Source organism: Gossypium raimondii, chromosome 6, assembly GCF_025698545.1.
Source record: "Gossypium raimondii isolate GPD5lz chromosome 6, ASM2569854v1, whole genome shotgun sequence".
Lineage (NCBI taxonomy): Eukaryota > Viridiplantae > Streptophyta > Magnoliopsida > Malvales > Malvaceae > Gossypium > Gossypium raimondii.
Window position 1 is genome coordinate 50,184,120 of NC_068570.1, and position 19,802 is coordinate 50,203,921.

At 33.9% G+C, this 19,802-nt stretch overlaps 2 protein-coding genes across 2 annotated transcripts; both read left to right on the top strand.

Annotated features, from left to right (window-relative positions):
* The first annotated feature begins 1,583 nt into the window (after nucleotides 1–1,583).
* Nucleotides 1,584–2,490, top strand: LOC105773281 (polyubiquitin 11). The gene has a single exon (XM_012595033.2). It carries the CDS (start codon nucleotides 1,650–1,652, stop codon nucleotides 2,337–2,339), a length of 690 nt encoding a protein of 229 aa, XP_012450487.1. The 5' UTR covers nucleotides 1,584–1,649; the 3' UTR covers nucleotides 2,340–2,490.
* Nucleotides 2,491–3,099: 609 nt separating this feature from the next.
* Nucleotides 3,100–16,210, top strand: LOC128041753 (protein translation factor SUI1 homolog 2-like). The gene is made up of 2 exons (XM_052632064.1): nucleotides 3,100–3,321; nucleotides 16,091–16,210. Exons 1-2 carry the CDS (start codon nucleotides 3,100–3,102, stop codon nucleotides 16,208–16,210), a joined length of 342 nt encoding a protein of 113 aa, XP_052488024.1.
* The last annotated feature ends 3,592 nt before the right edge of the window (nucleotides 16,211–19,802 follow it).

Here is a 19,802-nt window from a genome sequence, read left to right on the forward strand (position 1 = left end):
GTGGCATGTAGCTAGGGAAGGGCTAGTTGGAAACCTCTGGTTGGTGGTAGGCTAAAATGTAATGTAGACTTTGCTTGGTTTGAGCAAGAGGAAGCTACAGGGTAAGCAACTGTTGTTTGGGATTATACGGGTTGTGTGCTTTAAAGTTTTTCGGATTTTATTTATGCTCATTTTAATCCTTGCATCACTGAAGCTTTTTTCATTAGGGAGGCTTTGTCATGGTTAAAATCTTTGGTCGACAATGTTATTGAGTCGGATTGCTTGCTTATTATTTCAGCTTTGTCTCATTCATTATCTGATATTTCTAAGTTAGGTTTGCTATTACATAAGTGTTTGTTGATGAAGAATCAGTTTTAGCACTTGTCCTTTTATTGGACTCGTCGTCATGCCAATGAGATGGCTCATTCCTTAGCTTGAGCAACCTTGTTATATGCAAACCACATGGAATGAGATGAGTTTCCCTATTACAATCTTAAATTTTCAAATAGATTCTACACTTGAGTCATGCTACTTGCTGAGTCTGGATTTTTATTGAATCATTGATATGGTTAGATATAATTAGTATTTATAAACAAACTTTAATTTAATTATAAAATATATAATTTTTAAAAAAATATATTTATTTTCTTTTGAGTTTTATTATATAAATTAAGAATAATAAATAAATTTATACACAATAAATAATATTAGATAACCAATATAGTAATAATATTTTTATATATAAGGTTAATCTCAAGCATTTAATTTCTAATAATTAAAAAGAAATTGATTTTAACATGATAAAATGTATATTTATCTAATTAAAATATCTAATTACAAAAACTTAGATTTTTATTGTTTTAATATATCCAATTGTATTTAATAATATAAAATTTATTAATTAATCATATTGATGTCATTTTTAAGTGGAATTTTAGAAAATATAATCAAATTAATTAAGTTAACTAATAGTTAATTAATATTATTCATGACCACTCTAAAATAGGGTTTGTCCTATTTCAACCACTTTAATTGTTTATTTCTTAATTTAGCTATTTTAAATAAGATAATTGTGCAAATTAATTACCGCCGTTAAAATTTTAATTTTTTTAACGAATTGTTGATTTTTGACTAAAGTTTAGACCTCCATATAATCTAAAACTTTATAGGGAGGTGTTTAAACTTTAGTGTGGGTGACTGAATAGGCTAATGTGCTAATTAGTTAACAGAAACTGAGAATTTTAACTGTAATGAATTTAGAAACAATACATAAATATAAGAACCAGTTTTAGCTATAAATGTGGAGGAGGGGGCTAAAGTAAACACCTACCATTCCACAAAAAGAAAAGGACACTCTCATCCTTGGCAACAATGTTTGTGGTTCTCTTCTACCCACTTATTACTTTCTATAAAAAATCAATCTGCGGGCGACAACTGGGGCCCCACTTACTTCCAACGGCATGCTTTCCGTCAATTAACGACACTCCTCTCAACTTCAAACGGGAAGACTAACGGCAGTTACCCCCACTTGCTTTGCTTTGTCAATTCCTCATCTTACGTGTTTAATTCTTACTGGTTCTTCATCTCTATAAGTTAGTCCCTCCTCCGACTTCTTTTTCTCATCCCAAGCATTTCGATTTTCTATTTAGTTTTCTCTTCCTCCAATTAAGATGCAGATCTTCGTTAAGACCCTGACCGGCAAGACCATCACCCTCGAAGTCGAGAGTTCCGACACGATCGACAACGTTAAGGCGAAAATCCAAGACAAGGAAGGGATCCCACCAGACCAACAACGTCTCATCTTCGCCGGAAAACAGCTCGAAGATGGCCGGACCTTGGCCGATTACAACATCCAGAAGGAGTCCACCCTCCATCTCGTCCTCCGTCTACGTGGTGGCATGCAGATCTTCGTCAAAACCCTGACCGGCAAGACCATAACTTTGGAAGTCGAAAGCTCTGACACCATTGACAACGTCAAGGCCAAGATCCAAGACAAGGAAGGCATCCCACCAGACCAGCAAAGGCTCATCTTTGCCGGGAAACAACTCGAGGACGGTCGCACCTTGGCCGATTACAACATCCAGAAGGAGTCGACCCTCCATTTGGTATTGAGGCTTCGTGGTGGGATGCAGATTTTCGTCAAGACGTTGACTGGGAAAACCATAACTTTGGAGGTGGAGAGTTCCGATACGATCGACAATGTTAAGGCGAAGATTCAGGACAAAGAAGGGATTCCACCAGATCAGCAAAGGTTGATTTTCGCTGGGAAACAGTTGGAAGATGGAAGGACTTTGGCTGATTACAATATTCAGAAGGAATCCACTCTCCACCTTGTCTTGCGTCTTCGTGGTGGTTTCTAAGCTCTCCTATGAAAATGAGGTTTCTGGATTTTATGTGAATGATTGTGATGTCTGGCCCTGTTAAGGCCTCATAAATAAACCTAAACTATTTTATCTATGTTTTATCTTATGTAATGATATTATATGAATAAAAATTACATGTTTACCTTAATCTTCTTGTCCTATCATCGATCAATCTTCATTTTTGTTCATAATTTAGATGCTTGTGTTGTTATGTGATGTTAATTGCATTCCAAGAAGAGGGTAAAGGAGACATCTTTTGCCTAATAAGTTTTGTGAAGGATATAATCTTCTGAGAGAGTACTTCTATATATTGTGGGACTCATTACAAAATATGAACAAGGCCATCAGTTTATATCAAAATCCATCTCTTCTCAAGTACCTTCTCTCTTGGAGATTTTTATGTTGTCTATTTGTTCATGATATGCACTTCACTTTTCTCTGTCGATCCATAATCATTACTTACGTTTATTTCACATTGCATAGATCGAGCTTTTAAAATGGATTGTTGAATGTCTCAGATGACTTTTACATGCGTTTCTTTTTTCTAGCTTTTTCAACATTCTGTAAACAAATAGAACTCATGTGTTGTTAGTTCCCTTCCAAAATCCAGCAACCAGGATTTCATGTCTAATCTCGAAGTCCAAATTCTTGGCTCTTTTGGTTCTCCAGTAATTATAAGTATCTTGCTTTGTAACATTTACTATTCTAACAAACAGCAGCAGCAAATTGATGAGGATGGTGTTTGCTATTGTATTGTATGACTTTTTGGGCAGATCCATTCACGGATGCACATGGTCAGAACTCAGGCCCCGGGGCAAAGGAAATAACTGCATATTCGTGTACAGCAACGCGCAATGGTTGCACGAGCCTTACGACTGTTCAGGGATTGAAAAAGGAGTTCAGCTACAGCAAGATACTTAAGGACCTCAAGGAGTTTTGCTGCAATGGTACCGTTGTCCGGGATCCAGAGTTGGGCCAGGTCTGCCATTTCCTATAGTAAATTATAATATATATATATATATATTAAAGCTAACTCTAAAATTGTTAAAAGTGATACTAAAATAGCCTTTTAAAATATTTAATTTAAAATATATATTGAATATTTTGATATAATTAAAAATGATGGAATATTCTTTTAAAACAGTTAATTTTAAAAATATTTAATATTTTGATATATAAAAAAATTTTGTATTAAAATTTGAAATTTGAAATATTTAAATAATCATGTTTTATATATATTGAAACATGTTTGAATTTTATATATCAAAATATTAAATATTTTTTAAAATTAAATATATCAAAATATATTTTAAATTATTACTTGAACAAGCTATATTCTATCAAAAAAAGAAACACGTGCACGTTATTATACTTGTTCATTTAGTGATACAATAACGAAGAAGTATGGAAGAGAAGGTTATGGTTGTCATAGAGGTCGGTTCACCCAATCGGTAGAGAGCTGGAGGTTATAAAAAGTGGAGAAGATAAGAGTGCTAAGTTTGGAGGTTGGAGGTAAGTTGATAGAGTATAGGCTTGGCCTTTCTTTTGAATCAATCTTTTTTTCGTTGTTCTTGGAAATATTTATAGGCAGGGGTCTCGTGTAAGATGATGTTAACGTGTTGGACTTGCCACCTAGCTATCATTATGGAACACGTGTGGAGGATGTTTGTGATAGGAAAAATCTTGTCATTCATTTTGACTTGATAGTATAGAGCAATTGAACCATGTGGTGTTTGGTGACCAACGATATCACATTCCCAGCAGGAACCTGAATACTTGTGTAACACCCCTTACCCGAGACCGTTGCCAGAGTCGAGCTCGAGGCATTACTTTACTTGTCTTACTAGTTTGGGACATAAAAAGTTACTTTTGAAATCAATTTCCACATTTACAGCAAAACTGTCCACTCGCGCAGCAGTTACTAAATCATTTATAACTTGAGCTACGGAACTAGAAATCTAAATCCGTAAATTTTCCCTGAAACTAGACTCATATATCTTTTTATCATAAAATTTTCAGAATTTTTAATTTATCAAATTAGTACAGTTTATTAGTTAAAGTATCCCCTATTTCACCAATCGACTGCCCTAACCTCTTGTCACTAAAAATAAAATTTCTCATTGTGGGATTTTCATATGGTGTTACCACTTATTTCTAAAGAAAATAGACTCAATAAGGATTCTAGAAATATAAACTAAAACTAATAACTATTTTTGTACCATTATTAGTGATTTTCTAAACTCAGAACAGGGGACTCCAAAAATAGTTCTGACCCTGTCTCACTAAAATTCACATATCTTAAAATATAAATTTCCTTTTGCTAAACCATTATTTTTCCATGAAAATAGACTCAACAAGCTATCATTCCATATATCATTCACCCTCTAATTCATTTTATACCATCTTAGGTGATTTTTCAAAGTCACGTCACTGTACTGCCTGAATCCTGTTTCTTTACAAGATTTTACCCTTTCATGATTTCCGTGCATAATTTATCACCTAGACTTTTATAACAACAAACATCTTCAAACTTAACCATTTTAATAACCATTCATCATCAAATTCTCACACACCATTCTTTAGCAAAATCATAATAACAAACATGCAAAATAACTAAGTCCCTATACATGCCATAACTCAAACGTGTTTCATCATAAAATACCGAGCAGTTGTTCTTGATAGTGTAGATGATCTCCGACTTCTTTAGGATCCCTGAAGCAGCTTTGCAATACTATAAGAGAAAGAAAAATAAAAGAAGTAAGCATTAAGCTTAGTAAGTTTACTAGCAAATAAATAACAACATTTAACACAAATGATTATGCTCAAATGTCAAGGTCTCTAGTTTACTCTTTAATTAATCTCATTCTCATTCTCTTGCTTGTTTACTTAGTTAACTCGTGATCATATCTTACTCTTCCATTGCTAAAACGTTGAGTATCATTTGATAATATAATAAGTTCTTAACTCTTATAACTTACCTGAGCTTGCCATTTACGCTTTTAACTGAACTTTCATGAACATGATTTGTTTACTAGCTCGTTGGGCTACATTGGAATAATAAGGATACTCGGGTCTCTTCTGATAATAACATGCCAAAGCCATGTCCCAGACATGGCCTTACATGGGATGTACTCATGTCGGTGCCCATGCCATGTCCCAAATATGGTCTTACGGGGGACGTCTCATCTCGATGCCAATGCCATGTCCCAGACATGGTCTTACATGGGACCTCTTTACCCAAATTTCATGACATTCGTATCCAGTACCATTCTTATGTATCAACGAGACTTTTTAATTTTAATTCTCTATCATTTCATGCTTGGATAATCATCAAACAAATTCATGAAATAAATTCATAGTTACTGGAAAATATCAGCATTAATAATAATTATTAAAATATTGCATTTATTTACTGTAAACTTACCTCGGTACCAAATATAGCCTAATTCAACAACTTAGTCTTCAACTTTATTCTTTCCTTTGTCTAACCTCGAGTTTCATTCTTCTTGATCTAAAGCAGCAAATTTAACTAATTTAATACTCACATTTATCAAAACAGCCCTCGACTCTAACTTTGGCAAAATTACGATTTTGCCCTTAAACTTTTACATAATTACATTTTTGTCCCAAGGCTCGGAATTTAAACTTCATCTCATATTCTTATGTTTTATGACATGCTGAACATTTTTCCCTTCTATGGCAACATCAAATTCTCACTCTAACATGTACTTATGAACATTAGGTATTTTTACCGATTATGTCAACTTACTCGTTTTCGCTTAAAATCGGCTAGCAAAAGTTGTTTAGCATAATTTCTAGCTTCATATTCTATCATAAAACATCAAAAGAAACACTTTTCACCTATGGGTATTTTTCCAAATATAAACCCTAGGTGAAATTATTGCTAGAATAAGCTAAATTAAGCTACCGGGATCTCAAAAACGTAAAGAACATTAAAAACGGGGCTTGGGATCACTTACTATAGAGCTTGGAAGCTTGAAAACCCTATCTATGGCTTCCCCCCTTACTGATTTCGTCCAAATGAAGAAGATGAGCACAATTTGCCTTCTTTTTCCCTTTTAATTCATTTTAATTACTAGATTACCAAATTGTCCCTAACTTAAAAATTTCCTATTTCACTTATCTCATGTCCATTTTTGTCTACCAGCTCAACCAATGGTCTAATTACCATATAAGGACCTCCAATTTAAAGTTTCATAACAATTGGACACCCCTAACATGTAGAACTCAACTTTTGCACTTTTTACAATTTAGTCCTTTTGACTAAATTGAGTGCCCAAACGTCGAAATTTTTGAACGAAATTTTCACAAAATCATTCCGTGAAATCATAGACCATAAAAATATAAGAAAAATACAATTTTCCTCGTCAGATTTGTGGTCCTGAAACCACTGTTCTGACTAGGCCCAAAATCAGGATGTTATATTTCTCCCCCCTTTTAGGGATTTTCGTCCCCGAAAATCTTACCTGTGAAGAGATTTGGGTACTGTTTTCCCATAGCCTCTTTGGGTTCCCATGTAGCCTCGTCTACCCCATGCCTATTCAATAGTACTTTCACAAGTGCAATACTCTTGTTCCTTAGTTGCTTAATCTCTTTATCTAGAATTTTTACCGGTTCTTCAACATAAGTCATGTCTGGCTGAATCTCAACCTCTGTCGGTGAGATCACATGTGACGGATCGAAACGGTAACGACGTAACATAGACACATGGAATACATTATGAATCTTCTCTAACTCAGTTGGCAAAGCTAACCGATATGCTAAGGGCCCAATTCTTTCAGTCACCTCGAACGATCTAATGAAACGTGGACTTAGCTTGCCTTTCTTGCCAAATCTGAAAATTTTCTTCCATAGGGATACTTTCAAAAACACTTTGTCACCAACTTGATACTCGATCTCTTTTCTTTTTAAATCTGCATAAGACTTCTGTCTATCTAAAGCTGCTTTCAAGCAATCTCTAATGACTTTTACTTTCTCTTTTGTTTCTTTGACTAGATCAACCCCATAACTCTGATTTTCTTTAAGCTCTGTGCAATACAAAGGCGTACAACACTTACGTCCATACAAAGCTTTATAAGGTGCCATATTCAAACTCGACTGATAACTATTATTATAAGTAAACTCTACCAACGACAAATATTTCTCCCAACTACCTTGAAATTCTAAAACACAACATCTGAGCATATCCTCGAGTACCTGAATAACTCTCTCTGACTGACCATCGGTCTGAGGATGGAAAGCTGTACTAAAACTCAACTTTGTGCCCAAAGCTTCCTGCAATTTCTTCCAAAATCGTGAAGTAAATCTCAGATCTCTGTCTGAGATAATCGATAACGGTACTCCATGTAGTCTGACTATCTTTGAAACATACAATTCAGCCAACTTGTCAAGTGAATAATCCATACGAACTAGAATAAAATGAGCTGACTTCGTTAGCTTATCAATCACAACCCATATTGCATCTTTCTTTCTAAGTGTCAACGGTAACCCTGTTACAAAATCCATGGTAACTCGGTCCCATTTCCACTTAGGAACTAACACAGGCTGCAATAAACCTGAAGGTACCTGATGTTCGACCTTTACCTGCTGACAAATCAAGCATCTAGAAACAAATTCTGAAATATCTCTTTTCATTCCTACCCACCAGTACATTTTCTTCAAATCATTATACATCTTTGTACTACCTGGGTGAATAGACAAAGAACTGCTATGTGCTTTTTGTAAAATCTTTCGAACAAGCTCATCATTCTTCGGTACACATATCCGATTTCTGAACATCAAACAACCATCAAAACCGATCTGAAAATTAGACTCTACACCTGTCTCACACTGAGCTCTTTTAGCTTGTAACTCACTATCATCTTTTTGAGCTTTATAGATTTCTTCGAGAAGCATTGGTTTAGCCATCAACTTAGCTAAAATGGAACACCATCATCAGATAAAGTCAAACTAGTATTCAAAACTCTCAATGTAAATAAAGACTTTCTACTCAAGGCATAAACAACAACATTTGCCTTACCCGGGTGATAATCTTTCACTAGCTCATAATCTTTAATCAACTCTAGCCATTTTCTTTGCCTCAAGTTCAAATCTTTCTGAGTCATCAAGTATTTGAAACTTTTATGGCCAGTGAATATTCGACACTTCTCACCGTACAAGTGATGTCTCCAAATCTTCAACGCAAATACAATGGCAGCCAGCTCTAAATCATGCGTCGGATAGTTTTTCTCATATGGCTTTAACTATCTCGAAGCATATGCAATGACTTTTTCTTCTTGCATAAGTACACAACCCAATCCGTTCATGGATACATCACTGTAAATTACAAATTCTTTACTCAGTTCTGGCTGTACTAAAACAGGAGCTTCAGTCAATAATGCCTGTAACTTGTCAAAACTCTGCTGACACTTTTCAGTCCATTCAAACTTGACATCTTTCTGCAACAACCTTGTCAACGGGGTGGCTATCATGGAAAATCCCTTTACAAATCATTTGTAATAACCAACTAATCCAAGAAAGCTTCTAACCTCTGATACATTTCTAGGAGGATTTTACTCAACAATTGCTGAAATTTTACTCGGATCAACTTTAATACCATCACCTAAGACAAAGTGCCCAAGGAATCTGACTTCTCGAAGCCAGAACTCATTTTTGCTAAACTTGGCATACAACTAATTGTCCCTCAAAATCTGTAAAATTGTTCTCAAATGTTCGGCATGTTCAGTCTCATCAAGAGAATAAATCAGAATATCATCAATAAACACAACTACAAACTTGTCCAAGTACGGTCGAAAGATTCGATTTATTAAATCCATGAATATGGCAGGAGCATTAGTCAAACCAAATGGCATAACAAGAAACTCATAGTGACCATACCTAGTCCAGAAAGCAGTCTTCGGAGCATTTGATTCTTTAACATGCAACTGATAGTAACCGGATCTTAAATTTATCTTGGAGAACACAGTGGCTCCCTTCAATTGGTCAAACAGATCATCAATTCTAGGCAGTGGATATTTATTTTTTTATTGTTACTTTGTTAAGCTACCGATAATCTATGCATAATCTCATCAAACCGTCTTTCTTTTTCACAAAAACATTGGTGTACCCCACGAAGAACAACTAGGCCTTACAAAACCTTTATCAGTTAATTCCTGCAACTGAACTTTTAATTCTTTCAATTCCATCAGAGCCATTCTATAAGGAGCAATAGAAATAGGAATAGTACCTGGAATCAACTCAATACCAAACTCAACTTCTCTAATAGGAGGCAAACCTGGCAATTCTTCCGGAAACACATCGGAAAACTCTGAAAATACTGACACTGATTCAACTTTCCACTCTGGATCTTTAGTATTCCATACAAAAGTAAGATAAGCTTCATACCCTTTTCTCAAACATTTCTCAGCAGACTTAACAGAAATCATGTCAAGAGAACTATCTGACTCATCTGTCTTTTCTTCGAGTCTTGAACTTCAATTTCAACTTTGCCCTTTTCTTTTTCTTTTAACAACTCCTCTGTCTTACAGGCTCTCTCAACTAGAACAACAAACTCTTTTATCTTTAGAACACCAACTGACAGTCGGATATCATCATTGAGCCCATCCTCAAATCTTTCACCAAGTGACAGTCAGATATCATCATTGAGCCCATCCTCAAATCTTTTACACATAATAGCTTCTGTAGATACACACTCTCGAGCATACTTGCAGAGTCTGACAAATTCACGTTCATAGTCAGTAACAGTCATCTTACCTTGTTTTAGCTCAAGAAACTCCTTCATTTTCTGGTTAATAAACCTCTGACTGATATACTTTTTACAGAACTCCTCCTGAAAAAAATCCCAAGTAACTCTCTCACTCAGTGCAACTGACACAAGAGTCTTCCACCAATGATAGGACGAATCTCTAAGGAGTGAGACAACACACTTCAACATTTCTCAGGTGTACAGGATAACTCATCAAATACTCTGATAGTATTTTCGAGCCAAAATTCTGCTTTCTCTGCATCATCATCTTTAGTAGCCCGAAATTCTTCAGCCCCTTGTTTTTTGATCTTATCAACTTGTGGCCTTTCTTTTATAACTGTACCTGTACCTGTAACTGGGGGAGCTACATGGGGAATTTGAAAATCATAAGGGGGTGGAGGTCTAACAGCCAGATTCATACGAACGAACTCGGTAAAACATTCATTCATAGCTTGGAAGAAGGCTTCTCGAGCCCCTCCTCCCTAACTAATAGAAATGGGCCTTTCACTAACATTAACATCTGGTGGCACTGTCCCTTCAGTGGGAGCGGGTGCATTACTCTCTACTTCATCTATACTAGCTCGTTCGGGATTCATAACTATAAAAGAAAACATTTTAAAATAGTCAGGAGTCGCCACACTATCAAAATATATAAGTATGTCATGTATAACTAGACTCTTATTCATACTGACTATTCCGAGAATCGACTAAACTTGCTCTGATACCAACAAATGTAACACCCCTTACCCGAGACCATTGTCGGAGTCGAGCTCGAGGCATTACTTTACTTGTCTTACTAGTTTGGGACATAAAAAGTTACTTTTGAAGTCAATTTCCACATTTACAGCAAAACTGTCCACTCGCGTAGCAGTTACTAAATCATTTATAACTTGAGCTACGGAACTCGAAATCGAAATCTGTAAATTTTTCCTGAAACTAGACTCATATATCTTTTTATTATAAAATTTTCAGAATTTTTAATTTATCAAATTAGTACAGTTTATTAGTTAAAGTATCCCCTGTTTCACCAATCGACTGCCCTGACCTTTTGTCACTAAAAATAAAATTTCTCATTTTGGGATTTTCATATGGTGTTACCACTTGTTTCCACAGAAAATATACTCAATAAGGATTCTATAAATATAAAATACAACTCATTACTATTTTTTCACTATTTTTAGTGATTTTCTAAACTCAGAACAGGGGACTCCAAAAATAGTTCTGACCCTGTCTCACTAAAATTCACATATCTTAAAATATAAATTTCCTTTTGCTAAACCATTATTTTTCCATGAAAATAGACTCAACAAGCTATCATTCCATATATCATTCACCCTCTAATTCATTTTATATCATCTTAGGTGATTTTTCAAAGTCACGTCACTGTGCTGCCTTAATTCTGTTTCTTTACAAGATTTTACCCTTTCATGATTTCCGTGCATAATTTATCACCTAGACTTTTATAACAACAAACATCTTCATACTTAACCATTTTAATAACCATTCATCATCAAATTCTCACACGCCATTCTTTAGCAAAATCATAATTACAAACATGCAAAATAACTAAGTCCCTATACATGCCATAACTCAAACGTGTTTCATCATAAAATACCGAGCAGTTGTTCTTGATAGTGTAGATGATCTCTGACTTCTTTAGGATCCCTGAAGCAGCTTTGCAATACTATAAGAGAAAGAAAAATAAAATAAGTAAGCATTAAGCTTAGTAAGTTTACTAGCAAATAAATAACAACATTTAACACAAATGATTATACTCAAATGTTAAGGTCTCTAGTTTACTCTTTAATTAATCTCATTCTCATTCTCTTGCTTGTTTACTTAGTTAACTCGTGATCATATCTCACTCTTCCATTGCTAAAACGGTGAGTATCATTTGATAATATAATAAGCTCTTAACTCTTATAACTTACCTGAGCTTTCCATTTACGCTTTTAACTGAACTTTCATGACATGATTTGTTTACTAGCCCGTTGTGCTACATTGGAATAATAAGGATACTCGGGTCTCTTCTGATAATAACATGCCAAAGCCATGTCCCAGACATGGCCTTACATGGGATGTACTCATGTCGGTGCCCATGCCATGTCCTAGATATAGTCTTACGGGGGACGTCTCATCTCGGTGCCAATGCCATGTCCTAGACATGGTCTTACATGGGACCTCTTTACCCAAATTTCATGACATTCGTATCCAGTACCATCCTTATGTATCAACAGGACTTTTTAATTTTAATTCTCTATCATTTCATGCTTGGATAATCATCAAATAAATTCATGAAATAAATTCATAGTTACTGGAAAATATCAGCATTAATAATAATTATTTAAATATTGCATTTATTTACTGTAAACTTACCTCGGTACCAAATATAGCCTAATTCAACAACTTAGTCTTCAACTTTATTCTTTCCTTTGTCTAACCTCGAGTTTCATTCTTCTTGATCTAAAGTAGCAAATTTAACTCTTTTAATACTCACATTTATCAAACAGCCCTCGACTCTAACTTTGGCAAAATTACGATTTTGCCCTTAAACTTTTACATAATTACATTTTTGTCCCAAGGCTCGGAATTTAAAATTCATATCATATTCTTATGTTTTATGACATGCTGAACATTTTTCCCTTCTATGGAAACGTCAAATTCTCACTCTAACATGTACTTATGAACATTAGGTATTTTTACCGATTATGTCAACTTACTCGTTTTCGCTTAAAATCGGCTAGCAAAAGTTGTTTAACATAATTTATAGCTTCATATTCTATCATAAAACATCAAAATAAATACTTTTCACCTATGGGTATTTTTCCAAATATAAACCCTAGGTTAAATTATTGCTAGAATAAGCTAAATTAAGCTACCGGGATCTCAAAAACGTAAAGAACATTAAAAACGGGGCTTGGGATCACTTACTATGGAGCTTGGAAGCTTGAAAACCCTATCTATGGCTTCCCCCCTTACTGATTTCGTCCAAATGAAGAAGATGAGCACAATTTGCCATCTCTTTCCCTTTTAATTCATTTTAATTACTAGATTACCAAATTGCCCCTAACTTAAAAATTTCCTATTTCACTTATCTCATGTCCATTTTTGTCTACCAGCTTAACCAATGGTCTAATTACCATATAAGGACCTCCAATTTAAAGTTTCATAACAATTGGACACCTCTAACATGTAGAACTCAACTTTTGCACTTTTTACAATTTAGTCCTTTTGACTAAATTGAGTGCCCAAACGTCGAAATTTTTGAACGAAATTTTCACAAAATCATTTCGTGAAATCATAGACCATAAAAATATAAGAAAAATAAATTTTTCCTCATCGAATTTGTGGTCCCGAAACCACTATTCCGACTAGACCTAAAATCAGGATGTTACAACTTGAGTACCGGATGGCCTTGACTTGTCCGAGTGGGTGCGTCGGAATGTAAGAGTTATGGATAACTTCCAATTCACTGTTAGCTGGTTTGTTGCTCAAGTGTCTTTCTAAAGTCGAAAGGGGGGAGGTTATAAAGTGGCTCTTCTCAAGACGTATTTTTCGTTGTCCTTTCTTCATTTAACTGCCTTTCCGCGGATAGTGACCTTATTTTACAATGAAATATGTCAAAAATTCTTGAGATTTTGTCATAAATGTACTCTGAAGATTGTATTTTTGGGGAATTGAGATAATGATGAACAACAACCTTTTACAACAGGTGATGAGTTGTCATTGGAAGTTACTTGTTTATTGAATCAGTGCGTTTTAAAAGATATGTCTATATATTTTTTGGGTTTTCTTTTTTGGGGTTATTTTGCCTTCGTTTTTTTTAAAAATCTCTGCAACTGTTTTTGTCATGTTTCTAGTTCTAGTTGATTTTTGCAACGATTTCTGCTCTTTAGGAGTGTCTTTACTTTGATTCATCCTGTAGCTTTTCTTTTTGCTATTATCAGATTTTTTTGTCTTTTGGTCAAAATGAATGGGGGAGATGGATGATCTGGTAAGACTTAGAGTTGAGATGGAGGTTGTTCTGGTAGTGCTCTTACAAGAAAGACAATGAAAGATAGAAAGGTTACTACGATTAAGTCCTAAAGGAGGAGGGATGAACCTGCTGTTAACCTTAGCTATCCATGCTCCACAACCCATCGAGAGATTAAGAATTTGTTAATATGTTGTGGGTTACTTGTGAAACATCACAGATATATTTAGTTTTTCGAAAGGGTCACATTATTTTAACGAGGTGTTTGGTCTTAACTTTAATAGCAGGAGGTTTGGATTCTACCTATCGCTGTTTCTTCTTGAAGCGGGTTTTACTCTTCCCCTTTTAGATTTTTTCGAGATGTTCTTTCTTATTTTAATGTGGATTGGGGCAATTGGCATGTCTCTTTTGGTGGTTATTGGTTGAGTTTTATATTATGTCTTGTAAAAAAGGCATATGCCCTTTCGATTGAATGTTTGATTATACTTATTTTCTATGGGACATGGATGAGGAAATGTTTTCTGCGTTGTTTGAGTTTTACACTTGGATAACTTCACCTCAGATAAAGAACTTTTTTTATGGCGAGGAGGTGGCGATGAATGTTGATTATAGCAAGTACATCTTTGTAGAGTTAAAGTTTGGTAGGAGATTTGGTTTTTCTATCTAATGGACTCACCCTTCTGTTCGAAAATTTTATTATCATCCACATTTGCAAGATGCTCTTGGAGGTTGCCACAATCATAAAATAATGAATCGAAAAGAAATATTGGTAGTCCCTTTTGAGATCACTTTAAGAAGTGTCTGGCAGTAGGAGGCTGTCGGTGGTCCAGTAGTGGTGACATGAAAATGGCAGCAGAAAGACAATGATGACAGAAATGTGAATCAGTACCGCAACAGAAGTCCGTAGTGGAAAAATTGAAAACCCAAATTATACTTTAGGGTGAATTTTGTAATTTTACAATTTTTATTTTTCTAAGATGGAATCATGAAAGCTTTGGCTGGTCAGATTCATTTAAATTTTTTATGCTTTTATATATGTGATAAGTATAATCATATTTATATGACTGCGAATGTATGTTCATGCATATGTATGATAAGCATGTCTTATGGTTTAGGGAAGAATGTCACATGTAATTGGCATGCATATATTAGTCATTCATAATTGAAATCGAACATTAAAGATCTTGTATGCTTTTTAAAATATTGAGTGAGAGAAGGTCCCTAAACAAGACATACGACCTCCATCAATGGTCTCTTGTGATGGCAGACACAAACCAATCCCAAGGCAGACATTGTCATGTGGATTTCACTGAGGAGATTTCTTAAAAGTAAGTAGAACTTTCTTATAATCGTATGATGGTTGGACTGACCTCCATAGTAGGTATTATCATGCGATATATCAAGAAAATTTTTCTTCAAAGAGGACAATTAGTCACAGCATGCTACTCGATTAGATTGTCCCAAGATGACTCATTTGTGGTGCATGATATGATAGGTGTTGAGTTGATGATTATACACTCAAGATCTTCTAGTAATGTAACTCCTAAAGGATTTATATTTAAGTTAGAATAATAGTCAAACGTTACATGATTATTAGTCGTTTGAATGCCTAAGAAATTAGGTTCATGTGCTAATTGGGTGAAAAATCACATTCTTACTAGTTGACCTTGATCACCCCAAGGTGACTTGATTCAATGAGTGTAAAAATTATCATTGCAACGACTTACAAATGATTTCAAGGTTTAATGTAACACGCATGCATTATCTTAATGCATATCGTAATATTACAAAATGTTTTTCAAACATTTGCTTAATACAAAGATATTAATACATGAGTGTTTTATTTTTAGTTCAAAAATGACACCAACTCCTTTATTACACATACTCACTGAAAACAAGCTGAACGGGAATAATTATAAAGAATGGAAAATGAATATGATGATTTTCCTGAGCTATGAGAATCTTAAAACAAATTTTGATAATAAGTGCCCTTAAGTCACTCAACTTAAGGCTAGAAAACAATGGGAGGATTCTAATGAGATAGCTCGTTACTTGGAGAGCTGTAAGACTGCCAAAGCAATTCTAGATAAGCAAGAAGACATGTTCGGAGGCCAAGCTACCTTGGCTTGACATTCTGCTATAACTAGCTTGATGAATGCCTAGCAAAAGCTCGGTACTCCGGAGAAAGACCATATGATAACTCTTTTCAGAAACTTTGCCGAGGTTGCAGACAATGAGGCCAATTTGAACCAGAACACTCAAATTTAGATGGTGTTCAGATGCTTGTATAAGGACTTTGCTGGCTTTTGGGCTGCATATAGCCTTGGTAACAAGAACCTGACGCTTACACAAATCATGAAGGAGTTACAATCCTATGAGTTGATGTTGAATGGTGGTCAGTCGGTTCGAAAAGCAGAAGCAAATATAATTGTCACTTCTTCCTCAAAAGGGAAGGGAAAGCATGCTAAAAAAGACAAGGCTAAGGTCTCTAGGCCACCAAAAGTGTAAAAGAAAAGAACTAGAAAGCTTAAAGACTTATCTAAGTCTAAATTTTTCTTTTGCAGTAAGAAAGATCACTTCAAGATAAATTGTAAAGAGTGAAAAGAATACCTAACCACCAATGGCAAATGTATGAAAATCTTAATATAGAAGCTTGTTTAGTGGAGGATTTAATAGACCACAGGGTCATTGATTCGGGAGCCACTAATCATGATACAAGGGTTTGAGGAGATGAAAGATCTCAGAGATAATAATATGTCGTTACGAATCTGAGATGAAAGGGTTTGAAGCAGTGGGAGATGTACATGTAACACCCTTCACCTATGTATGCTTTAAAATTAACCCATAATAGCATAAGAAACATAAGGACCAATAATAGCTAAGAACAGAATGCTATAGTCATTTTCAGAGTAACTACAGTCGAATAACATGCAATGTAAACATAAATCATACAAATACCATCATTACAGATCATAAATTCATCATTCAATCTTTTTCGGGTATTATACGAGCCTATGTATGCTATAAAATTAACACATAATAGCATAAGGACCAAATTGCAACATTTTCAAAATTTCAGAATGGCATCGCAAATGACCTTCTGTTTTGACAATGAGATTCCATGTCACGCTGTGGTCCGAAATCAGATCATGTCGCGACAACCATCACTTAACGTCGCGACATGAACTCTGTTTTTGGCACAAAATAAGCCTTTTGGTACTTGTATCATTCCAATTCAACCATATATACTTTTGGTGCAATTGTGCACCTTTAAACCTACACAAAACCAATCCAAACCATCTCTAAACATTTCATTTTAATCAAATGCACATCATTCAAACGAATATGCTATCATTTGGCACCAAACATACTTGATCATCCTATTCAAATTCAACCTATATAATCATGTTTTTAAACCATTCAATCTCATTTATCAACATCTTATATCAATGCTTATTTATGCTACCAAATTTCTATCCAAAATATCAATAAGTTACCAAACATACATTTGAACATTTGATCACTAACACTCCATGATTCAAACATTAACCAAGTTCAAAAAAAACTTACATCCAAAGTAAATTGATATAAAATATAACACCTATGTACATGCCACATAACTGAGCTTAAAATGAGCAAAAGTCTACAGAGTCAATAGTTGGATATTGTGAACTTTGAGGTGACTCGATTGACGAGTTCTGCAAATTGACAATCTACAAAAAGGGGAAAGACAATTAGGTAAACATTTCAAATGCTTAGTAAGTTCATAGGTATTAAAATGAATAATTTACTTAAATTTATAATCAAACATAACAATTTAATTAACTTGATAAAAATTTCCTAACATAACATTTCACAATGATAAGGTGAGTTGTCACATAACCGATTCATATACAATTCAAAATTTATTACGCTATTAAATTTAGTACAACTCACATAGAATTCACAATTCAATTCCATTTGCGATATCAAAACATCAATTTTCCATTTTGGACATTATACTAATAACATTTCATTGTCATTTCTCTTTGACATTAATCATTTAGCCTAATGAATTCTAGTAAATAATCTCAGATATATGGGTAACTACACAACACCTGAGAGCACTGAAGTGCTAAGTAGAGAGCACCGAAGTGTTGGTCAAATAGTAATAAAGTGCTAAACCCGTACAAACGTGCAAATAACCCTATTGGTATGGCAATCATATCCTAATCGTTTATTAAGTTCACACGAGCATTAATATTGTATTCATAAAATTTAAACCACTATAGAGTCCTCATGTACATATCATCCCGTCATAAAACATTTCATATCCACTTGGGCACATATAGCACATATTACCATTTCTTTATAATTTAATCCATGTCTCACCTTTTTCTACCAAATCGTAACCAATTCAAAATTACATTTACACAAACAAATTCTTAATTCAAAGATATTTACATTACTACATATAACTACACATTATGAACTTACTTGGCAGAAACTGTAGTAACAATATGTCGGGGACTAATCTGTAATTTTCTTTTTCTCGATTATCTTCTGTTGGTTTAATTCCTAATCTATATGATAATTTATTTCAATTTATCAATTCCAAATACTTTATAGCATTACATTTTATGCATATGACAGTTTAATATCATTTTTTGAATGTTTCCTAAATTTTTGTATTTTATTTAATTTAGTCCCTAAAACCAAAATTGTTATAACTTTGAAATTTGAGCTTCGATTTTGAAACCGATCTCAAATCCATTCTTCTAAAACCTTCTATTATAAAAATTGCAAAATATAACATCAATTTTGAAATTTATACACTTGAGTCCCTATATTTAAAAACTAGCAATTAAACTTTACAAACTAGTTTTTTTTTCACTTCTAAGCTTAAAATCTATCAATTTAGTACCAAAAGCTTCAAGAAATCAACAATGAAAACTTTTGAAAACTTTAACAGTTTTACAAATTGATACACAGGCTAGCTAAATCAAGCTCCCGAGACCTAAAAACATAGAAATTACAAGAAAAAGACTTATTTACACTTACAAATCTTTAGCTGAAAGTCTTGAAAGTTCAAAACCCTTTCTTTCATTTTGTTTTCGGTTGAAGAAGAAGATGACAAGAATGTTCTTATGTTTTTCTTTTAATTTGGCTTATATATTTTAATTAGTTTATTAATTATTTAATTATAATTAACTTAATTAACCTATAATTAACTAAACTTAGCTTAATTAAAAAAATTATGGTTTACAACTCATTCCTACTACTATATATTCATTTTCTAATGGCCCAATTGCTCAATTGGTCCTTTAATTAATTAAAATACCATAGTGATTAACTTGACTACTTTTTCAATTTAGTCTTTGTATCTTAATTAATTATCTAATTGTGAAATGAAAGAACCAAAATTTAATTAAACCTTATTCTAACATCGTAAATATTAAATAATAATATTTATGGATTCACTCATTGAAATAGGGTTTCAAAACCACTAGAAAATGGGTTGTAATAATACACCTTTATTTTAATAATTTTAGAAAGATTATTTTGAGAGACATTTTTATGTAGCAAATTTCAAAAGAAACTTAATTTCATTGCTTTTCTATATAAAGACAGTTTGACCGTGACTTTTAATAATGAAATTGCAATATTTAGAAATCAAAATCTTATCTGTAATGGATGAATGTCAAGTAATCTCTATTTTATCAAACTAAAGATGTACACACTG